General features: G+C 44.1%; 2 protein-coding genes across 7 annotated transcripts in view; one reads left to right on the forward strand and one right to left on the reverse strand.

Moving 5' to 3' along the window:
• The window catches only part of RILPL1 (Rab interacting lysosomal protein like 1), a 44,233-nt gene extending 41,450 nt beyond the window's left edge, over positions 1-2,783 (forward strand). For 2 of the 3 annotated variants that reach the window (XM_046639898.1, XM_046639899.1), the window contains one exon: positions 1,902-2,783. In XM_046639898.1, the coding sequence (XP_046495854.1) occupies positions 1,902-2,046 (145 nt within the window). In that variant the 3' untranslated portion in view covers positions 2,047-2,783. The remainder of the gene's footprint in view (positions 1-1,901) is intronic. The other variant, XM_046639900.1, reaches the window with a different exon arrangement.
• A 1,367-nt stretch (positions 2,784-4,150) lies between these two features.
• SNRNP35 (small nuclear ribonucleoprotein U11/U12 subunit 35) lies at positions 4,151-10,962 on the reverse strand. 4 transcript variants are annotated; one of them, XM_046641190.1, is made up of 4 exons: positions 9,976-10,962; positions 7,796-7,930; positions 6,571-6,663; positions 4,151-6,270 (listed from the first exon to the last, which is right to left on the reverse strand). In XM_046641190.1, exon 4 carries the CDS (start codon positions 6,265-6,267, stop codon positions 5,527-5,529), a length of 741 nt encoding a protein of 246 aa, XP_046497146.1. In that variant the 5' UTR covers positions 6,268-6,270; positions 6,571-6,663; positions 7,796-7,930; positions 9,976-10,962; the 3' UTR covers positions 4,151-5,526. The 4 variants fall into 4 exon arrangements, with proteins under 4 accessions (XP_046497146.1, XP_046497147.1, XP_046497148.1 ...); XM_046641191.1 differs by having other exon boundaries at positions 7,796-8,132; XM_046641192.1 differs by lacking the exon at positions 7,796-7,930 and having other exon boundaries at positions 6,571-6,660.
• Between the last annotated feature and the right edge of the window lie 12,140 nt (positions 10,963-23,102).

Consider the following 23,102-nt stretch of genomic DNA (forward strand, 5'->3'; position numbering starts at 1 on the left):
CCCCCCGCCCGAGTGACACTAACGCTGTGTTTTCGATCTTCGTGCCCTAGCTTTCTAAACTGCTTTGTTTTGCCAAGCCATCGTCAATAAGCCAGTGGATCTTGTGGAAGAAAGGAAAAGCAGAGGAGGGGACCCATGTTTTGATTCTCTGTGTCCCTTGGCCAGGCAGTGGCGAGTGGCTTTCCTGCTTAGTCAGGTAGAGGTGAGATGTCCCAGGGATGGGTTGCTGCTGTATTTTTGGCCAGCTAATTGCCCTGATGACACGCTGAAAGAGTTCACAAATGACCCAGGAGGACATCATGCCTTCATCTGCCTGGACACGTACCTGTCATGGAGAAAAGAGACGTGGCTGGTAGGGAGAATGTCTCCAGATAAACTTGGCTCGCCCCAGCTTTATGATGAAAGGCCACTTTATTTCTGATAGGGACTGTAGGAGCCAGTAACCACAGAAGAATAAAATCATTTTCACCCAGACGTGATTAAAACTGAACTCCATAGGCCACAACGCCAAAAAAAAGCTAACAGGTGAACAGACAGAGCTAAAAATAGTTGATCTGAAGCTTCACTGTCTCAGTGGGTCATTCCTCTTACTGCCCCCGGGAAACGTAACATGCCTTTTCTCTCTCTTACCAAGTTCAAAAACCAGAATTCAAGAATGGGAGAACTTGGTGAGGACAAGAAATGTTACGAGGCTGGGAGTGCCAAAGGACAGTGGACTGCTTAGAAAGGGTTTTTGGGAAAGAGTCAAAGTGGGCCAGCTCAAGGTCTCTGGCCAGGGTCCTAGTCTCTGTTTAGGTGGAGTTAAAACAGCCCTTGTTTTAAATGGGCCACTTTATAAGCTTTTTGCCTGTGATTTCTGCCTTCATCTTTTAGGCATCAGATGGTCCGCTCTGATTAATCAGTGATCAGTAGCCACAGCTGTTTCAAACAGACCTCTCAGTCCACGTTAGCTGTTGCTGTGTGGCTGGTTACAGGGATGACTTCTAAAGGCTCTCACCATTAACTCAATTTTTGACGCTCCAAATTGATGTTTCCCAAATTTCATTCACGTGCTCTACTCACAATATTTAATCAGAGACTCATGTGTACTATTATTTAAAATATTTTTTAATTGTCTCATTTTATTTAAATACCTACTTTTGCCTCATCCTAAGCAGTAATATCCACGAAACCTGGGCTTTTTTTTTTTTTTGAAGATTAGCCCTGAGCTAACTGCTGCCAATCCTCCTCTTTTTGCTGAGGAAGACTGGCCCTGAGCTAACATCCGTGCCCATCTTCCTGTACTTTATATGCGGGACGCCTGCCACAGCATGGCTTTTGCCAAGCGGTGCCATGTCCGCACCCGGGATCTGAACCGGCGAACCCTGGGCCGCCGAAGTGGAGGGTGTGAGCCTACTGCGCCACCGGGCCGGCCCCAAAACCTGGGCTTTGATGTGTTATTTTTCTCATTTCCTGATTCTCGTTAAATAGATACATAACTACTGACATTAAAACCATTCATCTGTTTACATCAGAATCATCTTACATCCCATATGGCTTTCAAGTATTACTTTCTCGACATCATTAGGGTCAAGAAACCCATCATGTATGTTTTCAGTAGCTTTTTCTTCGCTTTAGTGATGAGAAGAAATCCTCAGTAGTGGTTCAGGTGGGAGATGCATCACACATCACGTACGTGCATGCCCTGTTCATGCTGTGTCACCTCCAAGGGACTGTGACAATGACACGCAAAATCCCCTGCTGCTTTCTAGAATAACTCTGACCTGCACCCCAACTTTTCCTTTCACACCTTGTATTGATTTGCTCCCTTCACGTTTGCTGCTCTCTGTCCCTGGCATTGCACAAACTGTGAAGTGCACAGCGAAGGGTAGGCTCTCATTTCTTTCTTTCCCTTCCAAAAGGTTTAGCTTCTTCTCCCGAGATAAGAAGCGCCTGGCCAACACGCAGAGGAACGTGCACATCCAGGAGTCCTTTGGCCAGTGGGCCAACTCCCACCGTGATGACGGTTACACGGAGCAAGGACAGGAAGCCCTGCAGCACCTGTGACCGTGGCCCACCTCTGCCCTCGGGCCTGAACCGCTCACCGCCAGCGCCTGCAGCAGAACCTGCAGCCTCAGGTGTCAGGACCCTGCACACCTCTCGGTTCAGATGCACCCTCAAAACTGATCCCTCAAACAAACTGTCTGCTTCGAGGAAGCACATTGAAAAACTGATGCCAAACTCTAAAGAAATGTTTATTTATACCCAGGGCTGTCACCGTTTATAATAGATGACTCTGATCCCTTAGGATATATATTTAATAATATCATGAGCAGAGGCCAGACTTTTGCATTAACTTCAGTAACACAAGCTTCTTTGAGCCAAATACATCACTTGCCATTACAATTGCTGTTTCACTTGCTTTGTATGAAACTCTGTGGAGAGGTTTTATTATCACGTTTGTCACACTTAAGTGGGAGACAGGGAAATGGTAGGTTTTCGTTAGTTACGTTCATGAAATTGTCGTGGTGGTAGCCTAATATATAGGATGCATCGATTCAGTAAGCAGGGCCTCCAAAGTCACAGGATGAGCCGGCCCAGCTCAGACACAGAGCAACAGAAAATATGGACAACAGTCCTCCCACCTGGAAACTGGAGACAACTCTGCAAGAGCTGGCGGTTCTCTCCTGCACCTTGTTACTGATAATGCCTGGAGCATGTAGCAATGTTCAAGGCGAGTGCCTTGGAATCAGCTGTGAATTCTGCAGTACTAACCAAACAAAGTTGCTAAGGATGAGACATTGCAATGTTTCTTGTGTGGATTTTTTTCTTGGCCTCTTTTTTTCCCGTTAGCCTTCACCATGTCAAATACGTAGTCCCCTGCGAAGGACACAAATGTCCCAAAGCGAATTGGGAATGGGGTGCGGGAGCCTAGGGGATGCAGGATGGTGGGTGGGGGAGGTTTGCCAGAGTAAGGGCGGTGGGGGAAAAGGTGGCTTGGGGACTGATGTCTGGCTGAATCATGGGGCTGTGTTGGCAGATGGAGAGCCAGATGCTGTCTGCAACTGGCGAGCTGGGGCTTTGCCCAAATAACGCTGTCTTTCTCTCCACCCACGGAACACCCAGGGTCCAAGACTGGATGCTCATAGGTTCAGAGAGGTAGCGTTTCCTAAGACAGCATGTGTGACGGCCCTCCTTTCTACACCTTCTCCTATGGTTTGCCAAGGAACCAGCAGGTCGGTTTACCGAGTCCACACGGACTGTTTCCAGATTGCTGAAAATAACGATCAGACGGGATAATGTTGTTGCAGCTGAGTGCCTGATAGAATGACTAGAGTTTATTCCTGGAGAGCATCAAAGCCTGTGCACCGGGAAGCCCCTCCCCTGGTACCTTTGGGGCCCCTCCCAGGGGTAACCAGTGTTGCCAGTTTCTTGGGTGTCTTTCCTAAAATAATTGGTAAATATACATGCAATTATGTAAAAATATATATATATATATTACCCTTCTCTTTTTTGCATAAATGGCAGCTTACTATATACATGCTATTCTGTACCTTTCTTTTCTTAGAATACCCTGGACATGACTCCACATCAGTACAGAAGACAGTGGGTCTCAACCAGGGGCCATTCTGCCCGCCAGGGACATCTGGCACTGTCTGGAGACATTTTGGGTTGTCACGACTGGGGAGGGGGGCGGTGCTATTGTCACCCAGTGGGTAGGCTCTGGGGAAGCTGCTAGATATCCTACAATGTGCAGGACAGCCCCCACAACAAAGAAGGATCCAGCCCCAAATGTGAGCAGGGCTGAGGCTGAGGAACCCTGGTGCACCATAAAGACGTGCAGTTTGCTCATGTTTGTCCAGGCCCCACTGGTGGACAGGGAGCTTCCTGCCAATCTGAGTTACTGTATAAAAGAGTGCCGCATACTTTCACACATGTGCGGTGGTCTGCAGAATAAACTAGAAGCAAAGCTGCTGGGTCAGAGGGTCTACGCCTTTGTCATGCTGATTGCTCCTGCTAAAGTCCCTGCCATGGGGGTTCTACCTTTTTTTTTTTTTTTTTTTTTTTTTCAGTTTCCAGCCCGTACAAGACAAAGCCCAAATGTCCAGGGATGGGGTCTGAGTGTGCATGTTTTTTTAATCCATCCAAGCCAGGGCTGACAACCGCTGGCCTAGACTGTGTAAACACAACTGGATTTGTTTCTTCCGATGCGCTCACAGGCTTCCCTGACGTGGAGCACTCTTGTTTAGCTGGTACCTAGAACTGCAGCCCATGACACACTTTTTGGTGCCATCACAGGGAGCACTTTGTAAATGAAACGTGACTGAAATCAGAAAGGTGTTCCTGCAAGGCTGTTTTCTGAGCCTTGGGAAATAGTACAATTCTGCACTGGAAATTTACAAAGGAAAGAACATTTTTCTAAAACTGCTCCAAGAGCTGACAGCAGGATTCAGATATAGCAAGTTCCCTATGTAACAATGAGATTCATATTCCTAACGCAAAAACCTAGTAATGACTGTGTAAGTTCTGATACTAAAATCAGACAATTATTTTGCATGGAACATCTTTAATTTTAAGAACCTGAACTTTCAAAGATAAGGCCATTGATAAAACAAAAATGCTAAATATTACTTTTTTGAAAACCATGTGAACAGTATGGTCCTTACCCAAAGCCCTCAGAAACAGGTCAGCATAACCCGTTTTCAGACAAACCAGAGGCTGGATGATCGAGACAGACGAATCAATCCATTGGAACCAGACGCAAACCTCTCACTGATTTCTCTTCATTTTCATTTTCCTCTTTCTTTTGAGCTTTATCTTTTCAAAGGGCTGGAAGACTGCCAAGGACCAGGGCCCCATAGCCCTGCAATTTTGGTTTTTCATTTTAAATGCCAGCCTCCCCACCAAAAAAGGAAAGAGAAAAGGTAGTCAGCATGGGCTCCTGAGTGGAGTTACAGGGGCTCAAGAGCAGCTGGTCACTGACCAGGCCCACTGTTCAGACTGGCTTTGGGATTAAGTCTGGACATTCTCCTTGGGATTCACTTTTCTAGCCCATTTTTATTTCAATTCAGCAGACCCTTGCATCATGGATATGAAGATGGAAAAGATACCACTTATTCTGGTCCGATTCGGGTTCCCAGGAGTCTGAGAGCAATACAAATAATTTTTGGTCATCACCTCTTCTTGCCAAGCCCTGAAAATGGTCATGTCCAACAGATGGGAGAAAATCAAATTCTTAAATTTTCTACTGCCCAATTAAATGCGAACGGTGACTCCTTACACGTGCTCTTCCATACAGATTCCAGGGAGTACAAAATTGGTTCTCGAGCTTATTAAATAATGTGTCCATTGAACTATAAAATGAAGAGACACTCAGAAGGTTCAGCTTGAACATGGATTCCACAGTGGAAAGAAAATTTCCTCCCAACCCCATTGTCATCACGAAGTTTTATTCAGGCGTTGGGCTTTGTACGCAAGCAACGCCAATGGCTCTGTGCTTTCACTCACGCTGTGCCTTCGTCTGGGGGCTGGTGGTGGTGGGGAGCTCTACTCTCTTCTCTCCCTCTTCTCTCTCCCCTTGACCCTGTCATCTCTGAAGTCCCTCTCTCTCTCCCAGTCACTCTCAGGCCACACCCTGGTTGGCTCTCTTTCCTGCCATCTCTTCTCCCGGCCCCGGTCACGGTCTCGATCCCTTGTCCTCGAGTCCCAGTGTCTTTCTCGGGATCGAGACCGCTCCCTCTTTTCCCTCTTCCCCTCTCTATACTGCTCGTTTTTAACAACTGGCAAATTAATGGGTTTTCGAAAAGGCCGATCCCGCCCCCCAAATCTCAGTTGCCCAGATTCCTTTTTTCCCCCCAAACCTCCTCCAAGTCGTCGAGGAATCCACCCTTTGAGAGTCCTTTCCAGTTCATAGTCCACAAATATCTCATGCTGGTCAATCACCAGGCCGTCTGCATCTCGGTAGGCTTTGATCAGAGAACGCTCCTCTTTGTATTCGATGAAGGCGTAGCCCTTTGAAAAGCCTGTCACCAAGTCCCTCACCAGCCGAAGCCGCCGGATGTCCCCGTAGCGGGAAAATACTTCCTTTAACTTCTCCTCTTTGGTCTGCAAGTTTAGTCTTGCCACAAACAGGGTGAGGAGGGGGTCTCCCGTGACGCCTTTGTTGGGGGTGTATCGTGCCAGCATTGCCCTCCAGACCGCGCGATCATGTGGGTCTTCATCGGTGCCATCAATGCTACCAGCTTTAAGCGGGTCATACTCCTTGGCGATGGGCATCCAATCGTTCATGGTCTAGGAAGGATCACAGCAAGCGTTGATGTGGCACCTACTATGAGCTACCCGTTTAAACCTTACGCCAACCCCGTGAAGCAGATACTATGATTCACCCCTTCTTCAACAGGCAAGGAAGCGATTCCCAGAGGCCGAGGCCTCCCAGCTAGAAAGTGGGAGAGACAGTGTCGAAGCCAGGCAGTGGGGCTCCGAGATGCTCTTACCCACTCCTCCCCGCCTCCCTCCCAGGAAGCAGCAGAAGGCAATGTGCTTTGAGTTTGATCCATGCATCAACCAGCTTAGCCACAGCAGGGCACTTACCACGTGATGTTATAATGTGGCAACAAGGATCAAAATCCAGGCTTGTCTTTCAGAGACTTTACAATGGTCCTAGGGAAACCAGCTTGGGGACTGCTGTGGAAAATGGCATTTTAAAAAAATCTTTACTACCAAGAATTTCAAACATATACCAATGTAGAGAATGGCGTAACCCTCCACAAACTCCTCACGTGACTCCAACTGTGACCAACCTGTGGCCAGTCTTGTTTCATCTGTGCCCCACTCATATCCCTGCTCCTGGATTACTTTGAAGCAAATTCTAGATAATACATGACTCATCTGTAAATATTTCAGTATATGTCACTAAAAGGTAAGGGACTTTTTTTAAACAAAACTACAAGGGAAAACGGTGCTTTGGATACAGCATTTTGCATCTGACAGTAAACAGGAAGCAAAGCTAAAAGGACAGTAACCCAGCAGCAGGCTCTTCGGTTCAAGAGGAATATGGGATTTCTTCCCAGTTCCCTAGCTGATAATCCACTTATGCCTTGGAGCATGAGAATTGATTGCAATGGTAATTTTAGCCCAGCAAGCAGACTGTGATTGTCATTCATTCTGATACATGATAATTTTTGTTTTGAAAGAGGGTGGGAAGGTTTAAGTTCAGAGAGGCTGATACATGATAATTGATTCACATGAATCTGCTGGAAAAATACAGTGCTTGCCAACATCTCAGACACTGCTAATGCTCATGTGATCACCTCTGTGAAACTTTAGAGCCAATGCTGAAATATGTTAAAAACCTGGGCGCTCTCTTTTCTATGGTAATCCTCATTCCTAACAGAATCTTTCCGTATTATGAAAATGATTATCTCTTTCCCAGATTTTCCTCAAGGATCTTTTTGCTTTTGTCCTTCTTTAGTTGATGGGTTATCTAGGGGGAGTGACTGTTTATGGGGTGCACTGTGGGGCTTTTTCCCCAGTATAAAAGCCAAACACCTACAGAATACAATCCAAAGTCAACGGCAGTGCACTCAAGACCTCTGACGTCACTCAGCCTCCCACCATATCCCACTGCAAAACGTACCCAGGGTCGTGCCTTCATTCCTTGAATGCACCCTAACTCCCTGGCTTCATGTCTTTCCTGGTGCAATTTCCTCTGCTGGGAATACTCTCCTCCTTTCTGTCTCCCACATCTCCACTTCTGGAAGTCCTACTGGTTCTTCCAAGCCCAGCTTCCACCCCCTTCCCCGTGAAGCAAACTTACCTCTCCCATAGCTCATCGCACGTCTTCTGTCTCACTGACCACGTTTTGCCCAACGCACAATAAACACTCTTCAATCTAGTGCCTGCCTTAGTTCATCTCCAGATGCCAGGACACTTCCTGATAAATGCTGGGGAACTGAACCAATTCCAATCAAAATTCACTGAACTTTTTTTGGTCCAAATCAGACAAAAACATTTCACTGGGGACTGAGAGGCAGGACGTGACACTGCCTGCCACCAGACTGTAAACGGAGGGCACACATGTTTGTCATCTTTAACAAGCAGCTTTGGAGAAGATGCCTCTCGGGTATCTCCATCAGAAAAAGGATGATAAACAGCTGGAGCAATGAGACAAGAGTGAGACAGTTTTGGTCCGGTCTGGGTTCTGCCTCTAACACACTTTCTGTCTTTTCTCTCTTATGGTTGGAATTTCTCCATGTGAAAAAAAAAAGAGAGAGCTCTCTTTTGTTTGACTCTCTCCCTGCTCTAGTATCCTCTACATTGATTCCATTCTATTGGCCCCCAAATTCTGAGATTCTAATCTTACTCCCTACCTCCATCACTGGGGCAGAAAAAAAACAAGGACCATAATAATTATAGTTAACTTGTATTGAACACTTAGGAGGTCCAGGCCGTGTGCTAAGCACCCAACTCCCCTCACCTCTCAGCACTACCAGGACTAGGTTCTACTATTATTGCCATTTCAGACGAGGAAGGTGAGACACAAAAAGGTCATCTTTTGCCCCAAATCACAAAGCTAAGAAGCAGCCCAGCTGGGGAGTTAGAATCAGGGCTTTTTCGACTCCAGAACTTAAGCTCTGAACAAATTCCTTAGACAGCTGTCATAAAATATAAGGCTTTGGAGATAGGGATAGAAAAAACCCCACCAGGATTCTGAGTGGATTTGAGGCTGAACCCCCCACCTCAAGTGGGAAAGAATCCCATCTTCGTGTAACACGAAAAGGTCACAAAGATCCACCAAAAAAACTGATATTACTGTACAGAGTCAGACAGAGCTCCTGTTCAAAGCTTTAAGAGTTCCTCAAATTAAAATCTGAAGGGAAGGGCTGGCCTCGTGGCCGAGTGGTTAAGTTTGCAAGCCGGCCCAGGGTTTCGCTGGTTCGGATCCTGGGCGCGGACATGGCACTGCTCATCAAGCCACGCTGAGGCCACGTCCCACATGCCACAACTAGAAGGACCCACAACTAGAATATACAACTATGTCCTGGGGGGACTTGGGGGGAAAAAGCAGAAAGAAAAAAAGAAAATCTAAAGGGAATTACAAAGGATCACCACGGATTTTCTGTTATCTCCCTCATCAGTATGCCTCTATCGATACTAGATGCTGAGAGATCAGCAGGCTTCACGGCTTCTCATTAATCTTTCCGGGTGTATTTCCTCTGCCGCAGCATTACGTTGAGATCTCCTACAACTTCTTTCGATTTTTAGATTCATGTCATCATTTCAAAAACGAGGATGAGATGTGAGAGACGAAGGGTGGGGGGTGGAGATGGGTGGGGCAATGAACCACCAAGGTCAAAAGTGTGGAAAGTGAAAAATCGCACTGGATCAGGAGTCAGAACACCAGGGTTAAGACCTGGTCCTATTTTGGGCAAAATTTAAATCAGCTGTTAGATGTAGCTAAATGCCACTTCGCTAGGTTTTTGTGAAGATCAGATAAGACAGTGTCTGTGAAAGTGCTTTACAATTATAAATCATTGTACAAATAAAAGTTGTTATTAACCAAACAAAGCACGCCTCTCCTCACTGAGTCTGCAGAGTTAAGACTTTCCCGCGCTTTGCATCCGACTGGGAAACAAATCTGCAGGCCGGGCCCTCAGAGCTGCCCTGGGCATGCGCAGTGACGCCGTGGACGCTCAGGCGGAAGTGTGGGTGAACGGGGGGACTGGTACTCCCAATCCCCCCGCAGCACCTAGGCCTCGGCCGCGGCCCTGGAGGCGGTCTCCCCACGCCTCACCTTCCGGGTGGTCGCAGAGCGGAACGGGCCATCCTTCCAACCCAGCTGCTGCTCCCGCTCCCCGCAACACGACCCCACAAGCTCTCCCCCGCTGCCAGGTTTCAACATGGCGGCTCATACACGGGCGGACACACCGTCCGGGCTGCATTCCCTCGTCCTTCTCGCCAGGGTGGGCCCTGCTCCCGCCAAGCCGCCCCACTCACCTCAGCGAGGCTCAGGCTTCCTTTCCCACGGAGACGGCGGCCGAGCTCCAAGCGACGGGAGATTCTCCGTCCTTGCCTGACTGGACCTTTACATCGGAAGAAGCAGATTCGTCACAGGCGGTGTTTTTGTTTTTATATTAAGAAAATTAATCACATGCATTGAGCACTGAAGACACGTCATCTCCGAGAGAAATGAACTTTCCGTTTTTCTAATTTTTTTCAGGAAAATAAAAACGGCTAAATTGAAGAATTGAGTAGAAAGCCTATCGAATGTGCAGTTAGTTGTCTGGGAGCCGCTGAATCTCTCCCCGCAGCGAAGGGGTCTCAGCGCCGTGGGAGGTTAGTTCTTAGACTCACTTTCAGAATCCGATTATATTATGGTTTTTCCTCAGAAAATGCATAAACCAGTTCACATGAAATTTTGCACGTGCGTTTTTCCACCGCTAGATTTAGGAAATTCGCTTTCCATACAAGCAAAATCGCGTGGAAGCTTGTTAAAATGCCCTTTCCGGGGCTCCGCCGGGATCGATGAATTCAGAATCTCTGGAACGTTGCATTTTTTTGCAAGTCCCTAAATGATCCTTTAAGCACACTGAAGGACCCCTGCCTTTCGAGTCGCGGCTAAGATCCGCGGATTTAAATCCTGGGCGTGGGAGGCAGACGGGAGAACAGTGTGGTCAGTAAATATTTGTAGAGTGGATAGGTGTCTGCATTCAGATTATGGTGTTTCTTTTTGGACAGGTTAATATATTCGGGGAGATTGACTTGATTGTGTTATGATTTGAAATTTCTTGATACAATCGTGCTTTCTTAAATTTGATGACGTTCTTCAGCCACTCATTTTTCCATCAGTCCTTACAAGTGGGTGATTTCTGCAGGCAACTCGTCTCATTTTGATTCTAATCTTGTTCTTAGAAAGTAAGCTTATCTCTAATGTATTACAGGTACCTAGTCTTTATTAAATTTTTATTATTAGGTGAAACATAGGTTCCAAATAATATAGTTTTGTTTGTAGTACATTTTCTTAAAATATATTAATAAAAATGTATTATTGAGTAGAAAATGAGCAATATCTATAGTTTAAAATTTTGTGTTTAAAAATGTGTGTGTGTGGTATACACATGCAATGGAATACTATTTAGCCTTAAAAAGGAAGGAAAATCTGATAATTGCAAAAACGTGGATGAACGTGGAAGACATTATGCTAAGTGAAATAAGCCAGACACAAAAGGACAGATATTGCATGATTCCGTTTATGTGAGGGACCTGGAATAGTGAAATTTATAGAGACAGGAAGCAGAATGGTGGTGGTCAGGATGGGGGAGGGGGAGTTATTGTCTAATGGGGACAGAGGTTCAAGTTGGGATGACAAAGTTCTGGAGATGAATGGTGATGCTTATACAGCGTTGCGAATGTACTTGATGCCGCTGCACTATGTGCCTGAGAATAGTAAAAGTGGTAAATTTTATGTTATGTATATTTTACCACAATAAAACAAAAATCTTTGTTAAATAAAAGCTTATTTAAATATATGTATCCACCCCAGTAGCAGTGAGCGCAACCTAGCACTTAGATCTTGGTTTCTAATGTCATTTTCCAGTAAAAGTAACCAGTGCTCCTTGGAGAAATGGCTGATTCTAGGACTGGGCCAAGAAATACACATGGTGAGCTTGGAGTAGCTTATACTGCCAGAATGTAAGGGAGTGTTAAAAACAAAACAAAAAACCCACCAATGAGGATCATGTCAAAGGGACACAGGAGCCAACTGAGGGTACCCAATGGCCAAAGTGGAGCAATTTGAGCTACAAAATAGTGTCAGATTATAACCCAAAATATAAAATAAATATCCACGAGCCTATACAGATAGGAATAAACGATTGAGTAAACAAACTGGGAAGAGACAAATCTCCCACACAGAATTCCCAACAGTTTACGTAGATAATTCCTCTGTCAAGAAGGTGGAGTGTAACTCTCCGCCCCTTAAGGATGGGCAGGGCATAGTGACTTCCATCCAAAGGGTACAGTATGGAAACGGGGGGAAGGAGGAGTACCTTTACGGTGGAGAAGCCTGACAGAGTGTTAGCCAGCTGATCAAGGTCAACATCAACACTATAAGTCATGTTCATAGTATGTGCCTTTGATAGGACGTGCTGAAAGTGGCACTTCACCTCTGTGGCCTTCGTCCCCAAAATCTATCACCCCAGTCTAACCATGAGAAAAACAAGAGACAAATCCCAAGAAAAAATTCTACCAAATACCTGACCAGTACTCCTCGAAACTGTCAAGGTCATGAAAAACAAGGAAAGTCAGAAACTGTCACAGCCAGGCGGAGCCTAAGGAAACATGACAACTAAATGTCCTGTGGTGTCCTGGATGGAGTCCTGCAATAGCAAAAGGATGTTAGAAAAAAACCGAAGGAATCTGAATAAAGTGTGAACTTTAGTTAATAATATATTGATATTGATTAATTAATTATAACATATGCCATACTAATGTAAGATGTTAATAATAGGGGAAACTGAGTATGTGGATTATATTCCCAATTTCTGTACTATCTTCCCAATTTTTCTCTAAATCTGAAACTGTTCTAAAATTAACAGTTTATTGAAAATATATGTGTGTGTGGTTAGAAATAAAAGAGAAGAAACTACTGCTTCATTCAACAATGTGATTGAGTCTCATATAATGATGAGCAAAGAAGGTGGACTTGGGTGGCCCAGTTGGCATGTTCTACTTCTGTGGCCCGTGGTTCACCTGTTCTGATCCTGGGTGTGGACCTATGCACTGCTTGTCAGGCCATACTGTGGCAGGGGTCCCACATATAAAGTAGAGGAAGATGGGCATGGATGTTAGCTCAGGGCCAGTCTTCCTCAGCAAAAAGGGGAGGATTGGGAGCAGATGTTAGCTCAGGGCTAATCTTCCTCAAAAAAAATAGAAAGAAGCTGGACTCAAAATTTTTGAGTTCACACTGTATTTTCCAATTATATGAAGTTCTAGGATAGGCAAAACTAACCTATGTTGGTAAAGGTCAGGATAGAAGTTACCTCTGGAGGAGGGCATTATTGATTGGGAAAGAGCATGAGGGAGCCTTCTGAGACTGGAAATGTTTTATATCTTTATCTCAACAGGGGTTATAGAGGTATATAATTATGACAATATTCATAAGACAGACACTTAAGATTTGTGTACCTTAAGGTATAAGGATGCTATACTTCAATAAAAATGTAAATGTATTTGTGTGAGAGAGTATGTACGTATATGAATGTCTAGATTGTACTGTTACTGTCCAATATGGTAGCTTTTAGCTCCTTGTGGCTGTATAAACTTCAGTTTAATTAAAAAGATTTTTTGTGTATGTGAGAAAGATTGGCCCTGAACTAACATCTGTTGCCAATCTTCCTCTTTTTGCTTGAGGAAGATTTTCCCTGAGCTAACATCGTGCCATGAGATGCCGCCACAGCGTGGCTTGATGAGTGGTGTGTAGATCTGCATCTGGGATCCGAACCCTCAAACCCCAGGCTGCTGAAGTGGAGCATGCCAACTTAACCACTATGCCACCAGCCGGCCCGTAATTAAAGTTTTTAAAAATTAAAAACTCAAGACATGGAAGCAACCCAAGTGCCCATCGACTGATGCCTGGATGAAGAAGATACGCTGTATATATATGCAATGGAATACTACTCAGCCAGGAAAAAACACAAATTCATCCCATTTGCGATAACGTGGAAGGACCTAGAGGGAATTATGCTAAGCGAAATAAGCCAGTCTGAGAAAGACAAACACCAGGTGATTTCACTTGTATGTGGAATATAAACAAATACATGGACAAAGAAAACAGTTCAGTGGTTACCAGGGGAAGGGGGGTGGGCATGGGCACAGGGGGTGAAGAGGAGCACTTGTGTTGTGACAGTCAAGAAATAATGCAGCTGAAATCTCACATTGATGTAAACTATTATGAACTCCATAAAAAAATAATTAGAAACAATTTCTCAGTTGCACCCGCTACATTTCCAGTCCTCAGGAGCCACATGTAATAGCTAGTGGCTACCACATTCGACAATGCAGAGGGAGAACAGTTCCATCATTATAGAAAGTTCTGCCAGACAGCACTTACGTAGAACAGTCTTGTTCCATGGAAATAGAACATTAGCCTCATATGTCATCTTAAATTCTATAGCAACCACATTAAAAAAGTACAAAGAAACTGGTGAAGCGAACCTTAATGATATATTTTGTTCAACCCAATATATCCACAGCATCATTTTAACATATAACCAGTAGAAACATTATTAGTGAGGTAGTTTAAAAATATTCTCTTTTTGGAAATGCACTGTACTTTATACTTAACTTGTGTCCATGAGGACTAACACTTCAACGCTGGGTAGTCAGGTGTGCTACTGTGTTACACAGCGCAAGTCTAGACGGTCATGTCAAACTGTTGGCAGTGGTTGCTCCTGGGGGTGATGGTAGGATTGTGGAGGAGAAAGCCCTCTCACTTTTAATTATATCTCCCTGAGTAGCATTTGAAATTTTTTGCAATAAGCATCTATTCCTGTGTTTCTTGTATTAGCAGCGGGTCAGACTGAATTAGGAGTACAAGAAGGTGAGTGGAGCTGTGAGTCAGAGAGAAGGGGAAGGCAGGATTGCGCAGAGAAAGCCTTCAGACCAGGTTGCAGGTCTGACAGCTCTGAAAGGAAGGAGGAGAAAGCAGCAGCGGGAAGTGAGAACCTCAGACCACAGCAGAGACCAACCCAGGGGGTTCCTTCGGGCCAAGATTGCCTGTTAGAGTTGTCCCATGTTGGACAGAAATGTCCTGGTCCCAGTACCCCTGCTGTCTTCAGTTATGGACTTCAGGCCGCCTGGGGAAAGCGTGTCCTTAGCGTGAATCCTGCGGCAGAACCTGGAGGGGCTGCGGCCGGGGACAGCCAGGGACCTGCAGCCCTCGCACCGACCCACAAGGTCCTTCCTTTTTTTATTGTTAATTGTGGGAACAACAACATGAAATTTACCGGAATGATTTCTAAGTGCAGAGTTTAACAGTGTAAAGTATATTCACGCTGTTGTGCAACCAGTCTCCAGAACTTTCTCGTCATGCAAAACTGAAACTCTGTCCTTGTTAAACAACTCCATGTTCCTCCTACCTCCCACCCCCGCCACCCACCAGACTTTCTGTCCCTTTGACTGACTACTCTTTGTACCTCATAGAAGTGGAATCATAGAGTATTTGTCCTTTTGTGACGGGCTTCTTTCACTTAGCATAGTGTTCTCAAGCTTCATCCATGTTGTGGTCGTCTGTTGATGGACACGTGGGTTGCTTCCGCCCACTGGAATTGTGAATGATGCTGCTGTGAACATGGGTGTACAAATATCTCTTCTGGATCCTGCTTTCAATTCCTTTGGATATGTACCCGGCACTGGAATTGCTGAATCCTATGGTACTTCCATTGTTAATTTTTTGAGGAACTGCCATACTGTTTTTCACAGCAGGTGCATCATTTTACAATCCCACCAGCAGGGCACAAGAGTTCCCGTTTCTCTACATCCTCACTAACACTTGTTATTTTTCTGGATTTTTGTTTTTGTGTTTTGTTTGTTTGTTTGTTTGTTGAGGAAGATTAACCCTGAGCTAATGTCCGCCGCCAATCCTCCTCTTTTTGCTGAGGAAGATTGGCCCTGAACGAACATCTGTGCCCATCTTCCTCTATTTTATATGTGGGATGCTGCCACAATATGGCTGGATAAGTGGTGCATAGGTCTGCGTCCAGGATCCAAACATGGCAAACCCCAGACCACTGAAGCGGAGCACGCAAACTTAACCACTGTGCCACTGGGCTGGCCCGTTTTTGTTTTTTAATTATGGCCATCCTAATGGGTGCAAGGTGATATCTCCTTGTGGTTTTGATTTGCATCTCTCTAATTAGTGATGCTGAGCATCTTTTCATATGCTCGTTGGCCTCTTGAAGGGTCATCTGAAAAGCAGCTGCGTGACTGCGGGGTTTATAAAATTAAAAATTAATAGTAAAATACCTTACAAACCAAGCAGAAGATCTGAGGATGGCATGGACGACCCTAGTAGAGATTTCTATAGAAGTTTCACACTAATAAAATCTCAAACAAACATTTAACATTACCTGTGGGCACTGGGTTAAGCTCATTTCATTCAGCAACTCTTCGAAGAATGAATTGTTCATTCCATTGTGTCGCCAAAATCTCCTTTAATGCACCTCCCACTCTCCATCCTGAATAAACATTTCACCTAAGTTACAAAAAATAGTATTGGGGCTGGCTGGTGGCATGGTGGTTAAGTTCACGTTTGGCTTCGGTGGCCCTGGGTTCGCAGGTTTGGCTCCCGAGGGCAGACCTAGCACCATTCATCAAGCCATGCTGTAGCAGCATCTCACATAAAGTAGAGGAAGATTGGCACAGATGTTAGATCAGCAACAGTCTTCCTAAAGCAAAAAGAGGAAGATTGGCAATGGTTGTTAGCTCAGAGCCAATCTTCCTCACCAAAAAAAAAAAACCCACCAAGTATGCTCTTATGCAAACACAGACTCAAAACAAGTGCCTGAGGCACCACCCTTCCTGCACCCAAATTCTTTTCTAAAGACTTTCAACTCCTAGAGATGAAGTCACTGGCCCAAGATTGCAGGCATTTAAGGCAAACCGGGAAATCTCTGAAATCCTTGCTATTTCTGGGCATGATTTGAGGGTAACAAGACTTGAAAAAAATTTAGAGAACAGGAAGAAAGTCATACTGAGTGTGTCACTCGGGATTAATGGTGCCACAGATCTTCAGAAGGGTCTAAGACTTACTCTGCTTGATGTACCAAAATAGAACCACAACATATTTGCTAATGGAACATTCCCGTTGGGGGGCTTTAGCCCCAAACATTTACGGTTCCATTTTTATTGTGGGACCCACCCACTTACTTTTATTTCCCATGTCACTTTTTCCCTTGTTTCAACCGTGACCTTACTTTATGCTCCCTTTTGTGGTCACTTTGGTTTCTTCTCAAAGGCAGGAAGAAAAAAAAAGTACAGCTGTGTACGGTTGCATGCCTGTCAAATCTCAGGGGAAGAGTGTTTGTGACATTATTTTTAGAACTTCGTATAATGATGTATCATTGGGACGGGACTTTTTCAAAAGCTTTGTTTTAGACATATTCTGTGTGTGTTACCTATCCAACTTTCCATATCTCGTTCTCAAATAATTATATGAACTTGGGAAATTTCTTATACTTCATATTTTGGAAATAAAATTAGTTTATAACAATAATAGGCGACATCTATTGAGTATTTACTATGTGCCAGACACTGTTCTAAACCACGTCATAACCATCTTATGAAGTAGACTCTAGCCTTATCCCCATTTTACAGCTGGGAAAACTGAGTCCCAGAATAGAGGCGTAGTTTACTTGCGTAACACAACACAGCTTGCAAATGGCAGAGCCAGTCAAGATTTGAACGTTTGTGGTCTGGTCTAGAACCCACCCTTTTGAACACTACGCTATCACTCATTGTTTTTCAAACCTGAGCGTGCATCAAAATTACCTAGAGGGCTTGTTAAAACACAGATTGCTGAGGCCCACCCCAAAGTTTCTGATTCATTGGGTCAATAATTTGCATTTCTAAAAAGTTCCCAGGTGATGCCGCTGCTGCTGGTCTCAGGAACACACTTTAAGAACCTCTGCTGTAAATCATAATTATTTTCATAATTTCTGAACAGAGAGAGAAGGATCATGATCACCTACCAAGAGATAGTCCAATTCTGTGAGGGGCCTAAGAATTAAGATCAATAACACTGTATGATAATAGCCAGCATCCATTGATGCTTATGATGTACTGGATGCTGGAGTGGGCACTTTTTGGGCGTTATCTCATCTAATCCTCACACCAGTCTTGGGGAATATTTTTATTTTTCTCTGTTTACAGTGAGGAAATGGGGATTTGGAGATTAGGGACTTGATCAAATTTATGCACCAGCAAGTAGCCATTGTGAAGTTCAAGTCAAGACTGCTTAACTCCACAGCCCTGTTCAGACTTTGCACTTAGCAAATGCTCAGTACATAAATTATTAAAGGAATGAACAAAGGAATCTCTGTTATTTTATATCAAAAGCATAGCTACTCAATGGAAGACATTTTGACATTTTTAAGGCATGTTTACTAGGTTTCGTTATGTAACAAAGGGGTATAAAGCACAGAGGAAGGAAGTAGAGGGTGAATTTCTAGGGAAATTTCAAGGCAGAAGGAACTTTTGACCAGGACGATGGTGCAGAAGAGATTCATGAGAGCATTAGTGGCTGGGGATACTGAAGGTGTAAAAAAAAATGCAGAAGCATTAAATTCTTTCTGATAACAATGCTCTGGGAAGGCTGCTTCCACTTAGCATTGAGACATAATTCGCGTGTCATAAAATTAACCCATTTGAAGTGTACATTTCATTGGTTTTTAGCAAATTCACAGAGTTACTCAACCATCACCGCAATCTAATTTTAGAACATTTTCATTACCCCAAAAAGAAACTGTCTGCATTAGCAGTCACTGCCCGTCCCCCTCTCCCAGCTCTAGACGACGACTAATCTTCCTGTCTCTACGGATTTGCTATTCTGCACATCTCATATAAATGGAACCATACAATATGTGGCCTTTTGTGACTGGCTTCTTTCACTTAGGAAAATGTTTGCAGGGTTCATCCACGTCGTAGCATGGGTCCCTGCTTCATTCCTTCCCTCCCTCAGTGCTTTACTGAGGGGTAATTTACCTAAAGGAAATGCACAAATATTAAGTGTACAGCTCCACGACTTTTTACCTATGTACATATATTCTCATGTGACCTCCACCAAGATCAAGATCACCCCACAGAGTTCCCTCATGCACTTTTTAAAAATTTTGGTAAAGTACACACAAGATAAAATTTACCATCTTAACCATTGTCGTGCAACCGATCTCCAGGACTTTTTCATCTTGCAAAACCGAAACTCTACGTCCATCAAACACCACTCTCCATTCCTCGATCTGCCCCAGCGCCTGGCAACCACCATTCTACTTTCTGTTTCTATGAGTTTGTACTCTAGGTCCCTCATATAAGTGAAATCACATAGTATTTATCTTTTTGTGGCTGGCTTATTTCACTTAGCATAATGTTCTCAAGGTTCATCCATGTGTGGCATGTGTCAGAATTTCTTTCCTTTTTAAGGAATCATATTCTGATGTATAGATAGACCACATTTTGTTTATCCATTCATCCGTGGATGGACATTTGGGTTACTTCCACCTTTTGGCTGTTGTGAATAATGCTGCTATGAACATGGGTGTGCAAATATCTTTTTGAGACCTTGCTTTCAATTCTTTTGGACATACACCCAGAAGTGGTATTGTTGGACTGTATGACAATTCTATTTTTAATTTTTTGAGGAACCACCATTCTGTTTCCCGTAGTGGCTGTACCGTTTTATGTTCCCACCAGCAATGCACAAGACTTCCAACTTCTCCACATCCTCTCCAACACTTGTGATTTTCTGTGTTTTTTTTTTTTTTTTTTTTAGTAGTGGCCATACTGATGAGTATGAGGAGATATCTCATTGTGATTTTAATTTGCATTTCCCTGATAATTAGTGATATTGAACATGTTTTCCTGTGCTTTTTGCCTGCTTATATATCTTCTTTGGAGAAATATTTATTCAAGTCCTTTGGCCATTACTTTTTATTTTTAGTAACAGCTTTATTGAAACATAATTGACCAATTTAAAGTGTACAATTCAGGGGACGGGCCGGTGGCACAGCGATTAAGTGTGCACGTTCCACTTCGGCGGCCCAGGGTTCGCCGATTCAGATCCTGGTGTGGACAGGGCACCGCTTGGCAAGCCATGCTGTGGCAGGTGTCCCACGTATAAAGTAGAGGAAGATGGGCACGGATGTTAGCTCAGGGCCAGTCTTCCTCAGCAAAAAGAGGAGGATTGGCGGCAGATGTTAGCTCAGGGCTAATCTTCCTCAAAAAATAAAATAAAGTAAAAAATAAAGTGTACAATTCCATGATTTTTAGTATATTCACAGAGTTATCATCATAATCAATTTTAGAACATTTTCATCACCCCCAAAAGAAACCTCATACCTTTTGGCTATCACATCCCAGCCCCCTCAGCCCTATAGCTCTCCAGCCTTAGGCAACCACTAATCTACTTTCTGTCTCTATGGATTTGCCTATTCTGGACATTTCACATAAATGGAATCATACAGTATGAGGTCTTTTGTAACTAGCTTCTTTGACTTAACATAACTTCCCATTAACAAGTTGTGAGAACACGTGTGAAATATTGTCTATGAAGGAAGCTCATTAGAGACTCTGTGCCAAAGGTTTTTATTGGGGGCTGGTCCCGCAGGCACCCTGTGCCTAGGAATACCAAAGTTCTAGACTCCCAGGAGGAAAGCTGGTGTTCACCATAAACCTTGGTGTTTGCGCAAACAGCTAAGGCACAGTGAGCTCCTCTTACCTCTCAAGGTGGTGAGAACCCTCCTCACATCCAAGGTCCCACATCCCAGCCAAGGACCAGCCTTACAGGCAGGATTTGCAAATGCTAGCATCCTCGGGCCGCTTTGTTAACTCATTTTTGCATAGATTTTGGTAAGGATTGTGCTGATTCTGCAGATCGATTGGAGATGCAAGATGGAGAATATTGCCGTCTTAACAATATTAAGTATTACAGTTGATGAACATGGGATGTCTTTCCATTTATTTAGATTTTTAATTCTTCTTATGTTACTTGGTAGTTTTCAGTGTACAAGTCTTATATATCTTTTGTTCAATTTATTTCTAAGTATCAGAGGCCGGCCCCGTGGCTGAGTGGTTAAGTTCTTGTGCTCCGCTTTGTCCGCACAGGGTTCCGGTTTGGATCCTGGGCGTGGACATGGCACTGCTCATCAAGCCATGCTGAGGCGGCGTCCCACATACCACAACTAGAAGGACCCACAACTAAAAATACACAACTATGTACCAGGGGGCTTTGGGGAGAAAAAGGAAAAATAAAATCTTTAAAAAAAATTATTTTTAAGTATATTATTCTTTTTGATGCCATTGTAAATGGAATTGTTTTCTTAATTTCGTCTGCAGATTATTCCTCGCAAGTGTGTAGAAATGCAATTGAGTTTTGTATATTGATCTTGTATCCTGCAACCTTGAGCTCATTTATTAGCTCTAATAGTTTTTTTGTGTTTTTTTTAGTCTGGTAAGATGGTGGATTACACAGATTGATTTTTTCGAACCAGCCTTGCATGCATGGAATAAACCCCACGCGGTTATGGTGTATGGTATTTTTTATATAGTGCTCAATTCTGTTTGCTAATATCTTGCTAAGGATTTTGCATCTATTTTTACTTTTCCCATTTCTAATTGGGTTGTTTTTGTTGTTGTTCTTGCATGGGAGGAGTTCTTTTTATATTCTGGATATTAACCCCTTATCAAATTGTAATTTGCAAATGTTTTCTCTCATTCAGTAGGTTGCCTTTGATGCACAAGTTTTAAATGTTGTTATAGTCCAGTTTGTCTATTTTTTTCTTTTCTTCCCTGTGCTTTTGCAGAAATCACTGCCAAATCCACTGACATAAAGCTTTTCCTCTATATTTTCTTCTAAGAGTTTTATAGGTTTAGGTCTTTGATCCATTTTGCATTCATTTTTGTCTATGGTATAAAGTAAGGGTCCAACTTCATACTTTTGCATGTGGATATCCAATTTTCCCAGTGCCATTTGTTGAAAAGACTGTTCTTTCCCCAGTGAATGGTCTTGGCAGCCTTGTTGAAAATCATTTGGCCATATATGTGAGGGTTTATTTCTGGGCTCTGTTCTATGTCTTCATTCCTTTTTAGGGCTGAATAATATTCCATTGTATAATATGTTGTATTTTATTTACGGTAAGCCTAATATTTTATTTCAGTATTAATCACTGGGTGTTGTCACATCCGTGATTTATGGATTCTTGAGCCCTTGAACAGGAGTGTTGCTTTGATGATTAGAACATTTGTATTTTGTTTGTTTGCTTTGCTTTTTGTTTGTTTATTTTAGCTTTGTCCACTCTCCTTGTGATTCTAGAACCTTGGAGTGGAGAAAATCAGGTACATCTACCACAAGAAAGCTGCCAGCATATTCCTGGAAAAGACAAGCTCCTTGCCTAGTTTTCTGCCTATGATTATTCCAAACCTCTAATCAAACCTAAAATAACTTGTTTTGTCATCCACACTGCTAGTGTTCTCAGTAATCCCCTGTATATCTGTAGACTGCTTTCTAATTTTCAAAGCAGACAGTGAGTTTTGTCTTATTACTCCTCCCACCCTGCCCCATGTGTGAAGTGTCTTGCACACAAGCTTAATGTTTGTTGGAGGACAGAAGAAACCGTCTAACTTTTTTTTTTTTTGCTGAGGAAGATTCCCTGTGCTGATATCTGTTGCCAAGGCCAAGCTTCCTCTTTTTTTTCTTTTTTTGTTTGGGGAAGATTTGCCCTGAGTTAACATCTGTGCCCACCTTTCTCTACTTTGTACGTGGGTCACTGCCTCACGGTGGTATAGGTCCATACTAGGATCCGACTCTGGAACCCAGGCCTCCCAAGCAGAGAGCAGGGAAGTTAACCAGTACTCCCGAGCGCTGCCCAAGCGCTTCCTTCGCAGCATTATCTCAGGATCTCATCTCATGTACCCCTGGAAGCAGCCCTACCACCTAAATGTTGTTATTTACAGAGAAAGAAACTGAGGCTGGAAAGATGTATGTGTCCTGCCAAGACCACAACCCTGGTTAAGTGGAGGAGCGCAGGAGACAGCAAAATGCATAGCGCAGGGTCGCTCCATCTTACTGAGGGGCAGACGCCGCGGGTCCTGGCGACAATTGGCCTGGGAGCTTCGCGCAACCCAGGCCTGTGGAGCGGGCACGCTGCCACCAACAGCTGTTTCTGCGTTGCCGCAGGCTCCAGAAAACACCCTCAAACTGAGACCCGGATCTTCCTCCACGTCCCATGCAAATTCTACGGCTGGAAAGCTCGAGCGTGGGAAGGCGAGGCTGTGCGCTTCTGACCCTCCCTCCCTGACTCGCGGTGGAAAGCGCGCCCGGGGCTCCTGGAAACCGGCGGGGCAGCGGCTGTCAC

The sequence above is a fragment of the Equus quagga genome, chromosome 15 (genome assembly GCF_021613505.1).
Source record: "Equus quagga isolate Etosha38 chromosome 15, UCLA_HA_Equagga_1.0, whole genome shotgun sequence".
NCBI lineage: Eukaryota > Metazoa > Chordata > Mammalia > Perissodactyla > Equidae > Equus > Equus quagga.